Source organism: Podarcis gaigeae, assembly GCF_964106915.1.
Source record: "Podarcis gaigeae genome assembly, chromosome: 1".
Lineage (NCBI taxonomy): Eukaryota > Metazoa > Chordata > Lepidosauria > Squamata > Lacertidae > Podarcis > Podarcis gaigeae.
This window is the reverse complement of record NC_139678.1, coordinates 124,499,054-124,511,674: the sequence shown is the minus strand read 5'-3', so window position 1 is coordinate 124,511,674 and position 12,621 is coordinate 124,499,054. Positions and strand designations below refer to the sequence as shown.

At 47.3% G+C, this 12,621-nt stretch overlaps 1 protein-coding gene across 8 annotated transcripts in view; it reads left to right on the top strand.

The window, feature by feature from the left end:
• Positions 1 to 12,621, top strand: part of ANKRD44 (ankyrin repeat domain 44) — a 153,398-nt gene that overhangs the window by 74,995 nt on the left and 65,782 nt on the right. For all 8 annotated transcript variants that reach the window (XM_083706087.1, XM_083706089.1, XM_083706084.1 and 5 more), the window contains exons 4-5: positions 6,239 to 6,309; positions 11,478 to 11,678. In XM_083706087.1, the coding sequence (XP_083562213.1) occupies positions 6,239 to 6,309; positions 11,478 to 11,678 (272 nt within the window). The remainder of the gene's footprint in view (positions 1 to 6,238; positions 6,310 to 11,477; positions 11,679 to 12,621) is intronic.

The window sequence follows — 12,621 nt, the reverse complement described above, 5'->3', positions numbered from 1 at the left end:
CACACGTTCCCCACTCACTTATTACTCTATCCTTGCATGTAGACTCCTTGTGTGAAAGGAACATTTTTTAAAAAGCTTAAGGCAGGACTGCAGAACCTGTGTGTCCTTCCAGATGTGGTTGGAGTCCTGTTCTCATCAGCCCTAGCCAACCTGACCAGTAGTCAAGGACGATAGGGAGTTGTAGTTCAGCAATTTCTGGAGGGCATCGTATTGGATGCCCTGAATTGTAGTGTAGGATTGTGGAAACCCAAGTTCAGCTTCTTACTCAGCCATGGAGATCTGCAGATAACCTTGGGCTCGTCAACTACCACCAGCCCCTGCCATCATGGCCAATGGTCAGGGATGTTGGAAGTTGTAGTCCAGCTGGCGCAGTGGGTTAAACCACAGAGCCCTAGGATTTCCCGATCAGAAGGTCGGTGGTTCGAATCTCCATGACGGCGTGAGCTCCCATTGCGTGGTCCCTGCTCCTGCCAACCTAGCAGTTGAAAAGCACATCAAAGTGCAAGTAGATAAATAGGTACCGCTCCGGCGGGAAGGTAAACGGCGTTTCCGTGCGCTGCTCTGGTTCGCCAGAAGCGGATTAGTCATGCTGGCCACATGACCTGGAAGCTGTATGCCGGCTCTCTCGGCCAATAAAGCCAGATGAGCGCCACAACCCCAAAGTCGGTCACGACTGGACCTAATGGTCAGGGGTCCCTTTACTTTACATTTGAAGTGCCACAGGATTGTTTTCCATCCTGTAGCCCAATATTGACTTCTCCAATGGGCGGTATCAGCAGTTCTGCTACCTGATCTTTTTTTAAAAAAACAACAACACCTAGAGATTCAAAACATTTAACATGGGACTAGTGAGCTACAGCTCTGCTCCAAAGTAATCAAAATTACTTTGCAGAAATCCAGAGGGTGGAGAACAGATTCAACTGCTTGCTGCTACTCTACTTGAGTTCAGTCTACCCTGTCCCAAGAGTGGCCTACGTCTTGAGTGAGGGACTAAGTAGCTCAAACTCTTAACTACCTTGAGTGAGGGACTTAATAATAATAATAATAATAATAATAATAATAATAATAATAATAATAATTTTTATTTATACCCTGCCCTCCCCAGCCAAGGCCAGGCTCAAGGCGGCTAACAAGCAATAATAAAAACAAGTTGAAAGAATACAACTTAAAAACAAGATTAAAATACAATATTAAAATATTAAAACGCAGCCTCATCACAGGAGGAGAAAGGAAAAAGAAAACAGAAAGAGGGGGAGGGAATCAAATTGGCTCCAAGCCAAAGGCCAGGCGGAACAACTCTTGTCTTACAGGCCCTGCGGGAAAGAAATCAGATCCTGCAGGGCCCTGGTCTCATAGGACAGAGCGTTCCACCAGGCCGGAGCCAGTGTTGAAAAGGCCCTGGCTCTGAAGCCAATCTAACTTCCTTAGAGCCTGGAACCACTAGGGTGTTGCTATTTATGGACCTTGAGGCTCTCCGTGGGGCATACCAGGAGAGGCGGCCCAGTAGGTACGAGGGTCCTAGGCCGTGAAGGGCTTTAAAGGTCAAAACCAGCACCTTGAATCTGACCCTGTACTCCACCGGGAGCCAGTACAGCTTGAAAAGCACTGGATGAATATGCTCCCATGGCAGAGACCCCGTGAGGAGCCTCGCTGCAGCATTCTGCACCCGCTGGAGTTTCTGGGACAGCTTCAAGGGCAGCCCCGCGTAGAGCGAATTACAGTAGTCAGGTGACCGTCTCATGGATCACTGTGGCCAGGTCGGGGCGGGAAAGTAGCTTAGTAGCTCAAACTCTTAACTACCACACCAGCTCTCCAGTGAGGATGGCTTTGCTATACTAAGCAGTCTCCCGTGTGTAAACCAATCGTGTAAAGAAGTTATCAAGTTCAACAGAAGTTCTGACCGATAGTCATGCAGGTCAGTAGTGGAAACAAAGCAGGAATAGTTCTGCTTCCTCTCTTCAAAGCCGTTCATGAACAAACATTGCGAAGTCAGACGAAAAGGCATGGTTTATGACTGCAACTATCCTGTAATGGCTACATCCTTTCTTCACATTATTGTGGCAAATCCTGGGCTTGCTCATAACAAAAAGCACGCAGAAACAGAAGAGAGGTGCAAGTCTCGAGTGAATTCACAAGGAAACCAATGTGGAATATCAGTTGCATAGCATGGGCTGAAGTTTCCTGCAAGCCTAGTAAAGAGATTTTATAAATATTAACCTTCAAAACAGTAATGGCCCTATGGAGACATAACCATGGTTGAGTCTTATGTCTAAGGCATGGTTGCCTACAAAGCAGACTCACTTACTTTCAATAATAATACAGTGGTACCTCAGGTTAAGTACTTAATTCGTTCCGGAGGTCCGTTCTTAACCTGAAACTGTTCTTAACCTGAAGCACCACTTTAGCTAATGGGGCCTCCTGCTGCTGCCGCGCCGCTGGAGCACGATTTCTGTTCTCATCCTGAAGCAAAGTTCTTAACCTGAAGCACTATTTCTGGGTTAGCGGAGTCTATAACCTGAAGCGTGTGTAACCTGTAAGCGTGTGTAGTGGTGGAAATATATGAAGATATATTCTGGGTTGTTGTGCCCACATCCTGCTTGAAGACTTCTCAAAGGCTGCTGTAAAAACTGGACCAGATGAGTTTGGGAGCTGATCTAGCAGGACTTTTCTCACGTTCCTATGACTGCTCATAGGAATAAACATATCCAAGCACACCCAGTGATAAATAGATCTTCTGAATTTTAAAACTCTTACTTAAATAGCCTTGTTAAATGGGCCACGTTCCTCTGGGGAAATTAAATTAATGAATCTAAGTTTGTCATGTCCATTAACTTCAAAGGAGTCTTGGTAGAACAAGTATTGACTACCACTCATAGGATGTGTCCAATGCTAGCTCTACTCAGAGTAAACCCATGGACAGTAGTGGATATAACGATCTTATACATACATCATTTTGTGTCCATTAATTGCAGTGAGTCTGCTCTGAGTAAGGATAATGTTGGCTCAAGTGATTGGTGAGGCTGCAGATCTTGAGATGAGGGTCAAGGGACCTCTTTGGCTTTTAAAGAAGGTGGTAATGAACTGCAATGCCTCTTTTGTGCTTGACTGAATTTTTCATAGGCTATAATAATTGCTTTACAAATACATGTCGATTGAACGTGCAGATCATTCCTCTCGGTTAGGTAAACGGCACCTTGCAAAACGTGAAGGAAGAGGATGTGGAAGCCAGAATGCGATGAAACAGATAGTGTAGTAGCTTATTTCAGGACTGTGGTCGTTTGACTGTTATAGTTTACCGTATTTTTTGCTCTATAAGACTCACTTTTTCCCTCCTAAAAAGTAAGGGGAAATGTGTGTGTGTCTTATGGAGTGAATGCAGGCTGCGCAGCTATCCCAGAAGCCAGAACAGGAAGAGGGATCGCTGCTTTTGTTGCGCAGCAATCCCTCTTGCTGTTCTGGCTTCTGAGATTCAGAATTTTTTTTTTCTTGTTTTCCTCCTCCAAAAACTAGGTGCGTCTTGTGGTCTGGTGCGTCTGATAGAGCGAAAAATATGGTAATCTGTTTTCTTTTTTGGCAATAGAACTGCAGCAACCAACGTTAAACTTATTATTGTTGTTTTTTTGGAGGGCCTACCAAATGATAAGTGAACGAATGTCACAACCACCTTATAAGGCAGTCTTCAAATTCCTCTTCAACGACAACAGCATGCTATTCAGTTTGCACATAGGGTTTGAGGTGGGGATTATGGTTTAGGTAACTTCTTCCCCCTCCTATTCAGTACTAAACAACAAAAACCACCCTGAATTCACTGTGGTGTAGGAAAGCATACAGAGCTGTATGCTTTATACAGGCAGTAAATAACATTTAGAAACCGTCCTGAGAAGAGTTTTTTTAAAAAATACAATAAAATAAAACCCACAGAATGGTAAGGCTTTTCTTTACAGGTGGGGTATAGGATAGTATTGCTGGAGGATAAGTGCACTTTTATAAAAATGTTCGATGCAGGAGTGCCAACTTGGCCCCACAGTCGTGGGTGCCATGCGGCGTGCAGGGCCCTGGCACCAAAATTTGTGGGTGCTCGGGCACCCAGGGCCCCAGGGAGTTGGCACCTAGGGTTAAATGTACATATTTACGTGGGAGTGGTAGAAGCAGGATGTGTTCAGCCTCTTAAAAGCTTTAGCCTTAAAGCATTCACTTTATATCCAGCCAACAAAAAGTGGTGTGGGTTGAAATACTTGCCCCTTCTTTGTCTTTTGCACTCTCTGCTGTTGCCCAGTCGCCTGGCCCCAGGTACAGATGGCCACATAATAGGAGCAACTTTGCTAGCTGAGTGAGCATTCAAGCTGCCTACGCCAAGGGCCTTCTCGGTGGCTGCTCCCAGACTTTGGAGCTCCTTCCCTGGAGAAGTTAGACTGGCTCTCCTCCCTTGTTGTCCTTCCATCAGCAGGTGAAGACCTCTTCTTATTGCAGCAGGCTTTTGGGAACTGACTGCTTTTATTGAAATGGATGGTGCTGTGCTCTTTTTATTGTAATCACCTGTATGTTTTTAACAGTTCTTTCACATTTCTATAATTTTTTTTATTCTGTGTTTATTTGGTCTTCAGTTATTGTTTCCACCCCTGTTTTTAGCTGTTCCTGTTTTATCTGTAAGCCGCCTTGAGTACCTGTCAGGGAGAAAAGGTAGGGTATAAACAAACAAACAAACAAACAAACAAACAAACAAACAAACGACTGCTAGGATCATAAGGGACGTGGATGGTGCTATGGATTAAACCACAGAGCCTAGGACTTGCCAATCAGAAGGTCAGTGGTTCGAATCCCCATGATGGGATGAGCTCCCGTTGCTTGGTCCCTGCTCCTGCCAACCTAGCAGTTCGAAAGCACGTCAAAGTGCAAGTAGATAAATAGGTACTGCTCCAGCGGGAAGGTAAACGGCGTTTCCGTGCACTGCTCTGGTTCGCCAGAAGCGACTTAGTCATGCTGGCCACATGACCCGGAAGCTGTATGCCGGCTCCTTCGGCCAATAAAGCGAGATGAGCGCCGCAACCCCAGAGTCGGCCGCGACTGGACCTAATGGTCAGGGGTCCCTTTACTTTTACTAGGATCATAGAATTGTAGAGTTGGAAGGCACCCTGAGGATAATCAAGTCCAACCCCCTGCAAGAATAATGATACAACGCTGGTTTCTGAGCTTCCCATGCAGCTTTCAAAGGGAACAGTTGGTTCTTAGCTGCTCAGTCCTCTTCAGGTTGCTTGAAATGTGATGAGTGAGCTTTTTGGATGCCTTTGCAGTCATTCAACTTGAGTTGGGCCATAGCTGTCAACTTACAGATTTGAAAATAAGGGACCAGCAGCCTTGAAAATAAGGGACCAGCAGCCAAAATAAGGGACCTGCAGCCTCACCTGTTCCAGGCACTCCAGTCTTCCTGTCCTCCTGCAGTCTGGTCAAACTCATGCTGGTAGCTTCGAGAACACTGTCCAACCAACTTTGTAACCAGAGGTTCAACTGAGTAGAATCTGAATCACATGCACCACAAGGCCTATGCAGCATCAGCTTAAGATGGCTCCCCGGCCTGGCTTTGCGCTGCAAAGTTTGCAGCAGCACATGCAACAAAATGGCGTCCAGCATTCAAAAACCTCCTCAGCTTGCATTAACTAGCCACACACAAGGCATTCAAGCTCCACCCCCCAGTCGTTCTTAGACTTCTTATTGGGTGAGCAACACAGCCAAGCAACACAGTTGGAGCCTCCCTCCTCCCAGGCCGGCAGGGAGAGAGGGAGAGGAGCTGCTTCCTTTGAAATTTAAGGGACATCATTTAAGGGACATTTAAGGGACATCCATCAATAAGGGACAGCAGCGGGACATGGCGCTGGAATAAGGGACTGTCCCTTCAAATAAGGGACACTTGACAGCTATGAGTTGGGCTGTTCTTTCCTTCTGTCTTCCCACCACCACACGCATACAAACATGCTCATCTCCAGGAGGAGGCGCTTATATTAGGGATGGCGGAACCAATCTAACTTGTTCGTCTTTTCTGTTGAGCTCTTCCTAGTTGAATTCTCTATAGAGGATACCCTGAGGGAAAATTAGCTTTGCTATCAACCCTGTCGATGTTAAAAATGAAGCTGCAAAGTTTGCAGCTTCTGCATCGTTCTGCGCCCCAACTTGCATGTGTGCAATGGAATTATTACCAGTTTTGTTTCAGATGGTCTGAAAGATGTTTCCCTTTCCATTTCAGGGGCACGTGTCAATGCCAAGGACAACATGTGGCTGACCCCTCTGCACCGAGCAGTTGCTTCAAGGAGCGAAGTGAGTGATATATATATAAACCATTGAGCCTCTTGGGCTTGCCAATCAGAAGGTCGGCGGTTCGAATCCCCGCAACAGGGTGAGCTCCTGTTGCTCTGTCCCAGGTCCTGCCATCGTAGCAGTTCGAAAGCACACCAGCGCAAGTAGATAAATAGGTACCACTGTGGCGGGAAGGTAAACGCCGTTTTCATGCGCTCTGGTTTCTGTCACGGTGTTCCATTGCGCCAGAAGTGGCTTAGTCATGCTAGCCACATGACCTGGAAACCTGTCTGTGGACAAACGCTGTCTCCCTTGGCCTGAAAGCGAGATGAGTGCTGCAACCCCATAGTCACCTTTGACTGGACTTAACTGTCCAGGCATCCTTTACCTTTTAGCTTTATATATCCAAGATATTGTGAGGTGTTGGTTTCATGTATTTCGTTGACAAAGTAAACCTCAGCTGGTTCAGTAGCAGAAGCGGGGATATATTTGCCTGCTTCCACCTGGTTGGTTAATTACCATATTTTTCTTCCCATAGACGCTCCGTCCCATAGGACGCACCTAGGTTTTTTGGGGGGAAATAAAGGAAAATTTTTTTTCCTTTATTCCCCCCCCCCCCAAAACCAGGTCGGGGAAACCGAACCAGGTCGAGGAACAGCGGGATGGCGGCGCTGCGCCTCCCTGCTGTCCCCCGAGCTTGTGGGGGTGGCCGATGTCTGCCCAGTGCACAGGGCGCTCTGCTATCTGCAGTGGGGAGCCCTGCGGGAAACTCCTGCAGATGTCTGCCCGGCGCGAGGGGCGCTCTGCTTCAGGGTGCCTCTCGTGCCGGGCGGCAGGCTGCTATCCGCAGCGTGGGGAGCCCTGCGGGGAACTCCTGCAGGTCTCCCCACGCTGCGGATGTCTGCCTGGCGCGAGGGGCGCTCTGCTTCAGGGCGCCCATCGCACCGGGCAGCAGGCTGCTATCCGCAGCCTAGACAGCCCTGCGGGAACTCCCGCAGGGCTGCCTTGGCTGCGGATGTGTTCTCGAAGCGCCAGGCGCTATGCCTTCAACGTGTCCGGCGCTCCGGGAAGCAGGCTGCTATCTGCAGCCTAGACAGCCCTGCAGGAGTTCCCGCAGGGCTGCCTAGGCTGCGGATGTCTTCCTGAAGCCTGGAGAGCGAGAGGGGTCGGTGCGCACCGACCCCTCTCGCTCTCCAAGCTTCAGCGAAAGCCTGCATTCGCCCCATAGGACGCACCCAAATTTCCCCTTCATTTTTGGAGGGGGAAAAGTGCGTCCTATAGGGCGAAAAATACGGTAATTAGCTGTAATCAAGGCCTCAGGCCACGAGGCTATAGCTAAGATTTCAGCTGGAACATTTAAGAAAGATATACCTTTGCGACGCTCGCTGGTCACCCATTACTTACCTTGTATTATCTTTTTCCTGTCCACTGCCACTAAGGTGCACAGTCAAAAGCTGTAGGAAGGAAAAGTGTAGGTTTTGTTGAAAGCAAATTTTATTTTTAACTGAAGCAGAAATAGTTAGCCACTGCCTTCCAACATCCCGGCAGAAGACCTTCGTTAATGTGACACTTGATTTGTAGCGTAGCTGGAAGCAGAACACGGAAGATAATAAGACGCTGGAATAACCTTGACATAAATGGGACATTCCCTAGAGATTTGCTGGCTTAGGCTGCAGCCCTGTGCACAGTTAGGTTGGAGGCACACAGCAGTTTTCCAGACAGAGGGTATGATATAGCTGTTTTCCTACATACACGTTTCATTTGTCCAGAGTTGTCTGTCATCAGGCTGGTTTTTAGAAGCACTGAGAAATCTTGCACAGCCTGTTTGAGAAGGATGATACTGAGCTGAGTGTGCACATCCTAAATCAGGTCACCTTCAACTCTGGGGAACCCCACCCCACCCCGATCCCCATCGTGATCTGGCTCCAGCCTTGGACTGCTTTAAATGCTATTGATGTCTAAGGGAGTTAAGTGGTCTAGCTGCATGCAAGACTACTGCCATCAGCATTGCTAGCTTTTAGGAACAATGAGTGCCGCATGCTTTTAACTAGTTTGTTTTTATTACTCTGTATTCTATAACTGATATTTTTTAATGGTGTAAGCCACCGCAAATCCCAGCTTGGCAGAAAGGCAGGATATAAATACAGTGGTGCCTCACAAGACGAAATTAATCCGTTCCGCGAGTCTCTTCATCTAGCGGTTTTTTCGTCTTGCGAAGCAAGCCCATTGACGGCTTAGCGGATTAGCGCTATTAGCAGTTTAGCGGCTTTTAGTGGCTTTTAGCGGCTTAGCGGATCAGCTGATAAGCGGCTTAGCGGCTTAGAAAAAGGGGGGAGGGGGAAAAAAACGCAGGAATTCGCAAGACATTTTCGTCTTGCGAAGCAAGCCCATAGGAAAATTCGTTTCGCGAAGCGCCTCCAAAACGGAAAACTCTTTCGTCTAGCGGGTTTTCCGTCTTACAAGGCGTTCGTCTTGCGGGGCACCACTGTACAGTAGTACCTCTGGTTACGGACGGGATCTGTTCTGAAGGCCCGGCCATATCCCGAAAAGTCCGTAAACAGAAGTGCCTTTCTGCGCATGCGTGCGTCGCGATAGAATGCTTCTGCGCACACACGCAGTGCACAGATCGCTTCTGCGCATGTGCGCTCTGTGCATATTTCTTGTGTACATGCGCGCTGCACACAGATTCCAGGTTTGCCGTGTTCGCAACCCAAAGATTACGTACCCAGAGGGATACGTAACCCAAGGTACCACTGTATATTAAATTATTATTTATGTGAACCTACCTTATTTGTACTGCCTGAACCAACGCATGAACCAAAATTATGCTCTCCTTTTAAATTTTTCCTTTCTCTAAATTTTGCAAAATGTGTAAATGTGTACAAAAAAAAAGCATATTTAGGGGAAGTGGGCACAAAACGTTTATGTTAGTGAAAACAGCATATGTAAATGTGTTACATTAGGAGAAAATGACCTGAAAAAGGTATATCTTAGGAGCAATACATATACAAATGTGTACAAATTTTCATGTGAACTTAAAAAAAATATGTTCACAAGTGAAGTGGAAATGGAGGAAGCCGAATTTAAGACTGAGAAAAATGAGAGGCTGAGAGAAGAACTGGACAAGATTTGTCCATTCCTAAGAAAAACACAAAACCAAGCAGGACGGAATTTTCAATGATTCCATCCTCTCATTCTAAGCTGTCGTTTTTGTGTTTGCCTTTTCATCATCCAAACACTGAGTCGAGGCAATGCGTGCCAGTGAATTGGTTGCTGAGTGTGTCTTCTTTTGAAAAAGTTGCAAGCTGGCTTTTCTCCAGAGATGGATGGAATTGCTTCAGCGACCATTGGAGCACTTGCCAAGCCTGGAGGCACAAATCCTTGGAGCTCATTTCTGAAGTCGAGGACTGTTCAGGTCACTCCTGGAGTTTCCCAGCTGCTGGCTTCTGACAAAAGTCCAGTGAAAGAAATCTCTAATGGAATACAAATGCTTGGAAAGAAATGAAAGTTGGGGGGGGGGGGTCTACACACATTAATAGCAAAGGTTAAACATCCAGCTATAAAAAGCAAAGAGGTACAGCTATTATCTTTATGACCCAGAATTGCAACCTACTGGGTTTGTTTCGTATGTCAGAGCTGATGATTTCAATTTAATATGACAAGTCTGGCTGACAAGATGGATTTGTAAACGTTTAATATATATTGATTCTGAAGTGTAACCCTCCCTTTGCTGTGAAACACTAAAATAGTGATGGGGAATGCACATTGTGTGACATAGGTGACAACTCCCTGGGGCCCTGGATGCCCGAACCCCCACAAAATTCCCCATGAAGGGGCAGGGCACCCACAAATTTCAGTGCCAGGGCTATGCACGCTGCATGGCACCCACGGCCCGGCGCACCCACAATTGCTGGGCTAAGTTGGCACTCCAGTTGTGTGCACACTTTAGGAGGATTGTTTTTCCGGCATAGCCTTCTTCCTTTCAGTACATGCATTCATGTTCACTTATCAGTCTCCTTGTGGGGGGCGGTTGGGCGTGCTGTTCTCCCTGTCCATGAGGTCGCACAGCTCCCCAGCCCTGTCCCACCAAACATCCATCAATATTAAGGTGCTTGATGTGTGATGATGGCACACGACTAGAGGCTGTGTACACATACCGTATTTTTCGCTCTATAAGACGCACTTTTCCCCTTCAAAAATTAAGGGAAAATATGTGTGCGTCTTATGGAACGAATGCAGGCTCCTCGGCTTCAGCGATAGCAACGCGTAGCCTCCGAAGCGCAGAGGGAGAGCTCCCCCTGTGCTCTGGAGGCTTCGCGTTGCTTTCACTGAAGCTGCCTGAAGCCTCCGGAGCGCAGCGGGAGTTCGTGTTCCACTCCGAAGGCTTGCGGATAGCCGCCTGAAGCCTGGAGAGGCGCTGCACAGTTTTTCCTCTCTGCGCAGCGCCCCTTCAGCGAAGCAGGAGGAGAAATGGAAGGGGCTCCGTTTCTCCTGCTGCTTCACTGAAGGGGCGCTGAGCAGAGAGGGGGAGATTTTTTTTCTGTTCTCTCCCTCCTATGGTCCGGTGCATCCTATGGTCCGGTGCGTTTGGAATTACCTTATTTTTTGCTCTATGACTCACCTTTTCCCTCCTAAAAAGTTAGGGAAAATAGGTGTGCGTCTTATGGAGCGAATGCAGGCTGCGCAGCTATCCCAGAAGCCAGAACAGCAAGAGGGATTGCTGCTTTCACTGCGCAGCGATCCTCTTGCTGTTCTGGCTTCTGAGATTCAGAATATTTTTTTTCTTGTTTTCCTCCTCCAAAAACTAGGTGCGTCTTGTGGTCTGGTGCGTCTTATAGAGCGAAAAATACGGTAACTCAAAATTCAGCTAGGTCCTTTTTCTCAGTTCGGATCGAAGCTGGGTGGTGGTGGAAGGGGGGACCCCACACATCAAAATGCAACATTTGATGAGAAATGACAGGATAGATACAGACTAGATATGGATTGTGGCTCACATCGTGTGGCTTCCCAGCGCATTGGATGCAAAGTGAATGGGTTGTGTGCACAGCTGTTATCTCGAATACCAAAGGTTTTTTTTTGTTTTTTTATAGCGGTGGAATGATGTGGCCACAGTACAGGAGATTTGAACGTCTGATTTGCATTTATAATAAACGCTTGCTTGTAAGAATTTAACTGTGCTGCCTTTGTAGGAAGCAGTGCAAGTATTGATTAAACATTCGGCTGATGTGAATGCCCGGGACAAGAACTGGCAGACACCCCTGCATGTAGCAGCTGCGAATAAAGCCGTGAAGTGTGCCGAAGTGATCATTCCACTTCTGAGCGGCGTCAACGTCTCTGACAGAGGGGGTCGGACCGCGTTACACCATGCAGCTCTGAATGGCCATGTCGAAGTGAGTGGGCTTAATAGTGTGGGCTGCTATAGCTCTTTTCATGTCAGTGCGTGGGAAGGCAAGCATTCTTCTTAGTTGCTATTCGTGTTGCTAGCCCTGAGTTGAGTGCCAGCATTATTTTATCGCTCCCCATGTAATGGATCAGGGGATAACTTTGTTGCAGGGGATAATAATAATAATACAACATCTGCTCTCTTTGGTCATAATTGGCCAATGACAAATTGTGATGAGCTTGACGTGGAAGTTATAGAAACTCTCAATGGAATCTCAAAATATTCCTCTAGAATGAAGAGGGGAAAGAACCCCTACCTTTCCCACCCCTACCTGGCCATAGTGATCCATGCAACGGTCACCTCCAGGCTTGACTACTGTAATTCGCTCTACGGGAGTTGCCCTTGAAGATGTCCCAGAAATTCCAGCGGGTGCAGAATGCTGCAGCGAGGCTCCTCACGGGGTCTCTGCCATGGGAGCATATTCACTCAGTGCTTTTCCAGCTGCACTGGCTCCCGGTGGAGTACAAGGTCAGATTTAAGGTGCTGGTTTTGACCTTTAAAGCCCTTCACGGCCTAGGACCCTCGTACCTACTGGGCCGCCTCTCCTGATATGCCCCACAGATGACCTTAAGGACTTTTAAAGGACTGTATACTTGAAGCATGGCTCTACTTACACTAACAACATGTGCAGTCCTTCCTTCTGTTGTTTTAGACCTTTTTGTGGGGGGGGGGGTCATTTATCTGGTGGAATCACCTTCTTATGTTGGAAGGAAAAGGTTTGCACTATTTTGGAGATTGTGAGAAATTCTAGAGAAGGGGAAAGCAGCTTCCCAGCTGCCAGACTTAACTTTTTTGGGTTCTGGTGGCTACTGAATGCCTGAAGTTTTGCAACCCTCACAATAAATGTGCATGCACAGAACTGAGTTTATGGAACGAACCATTGACTGCTT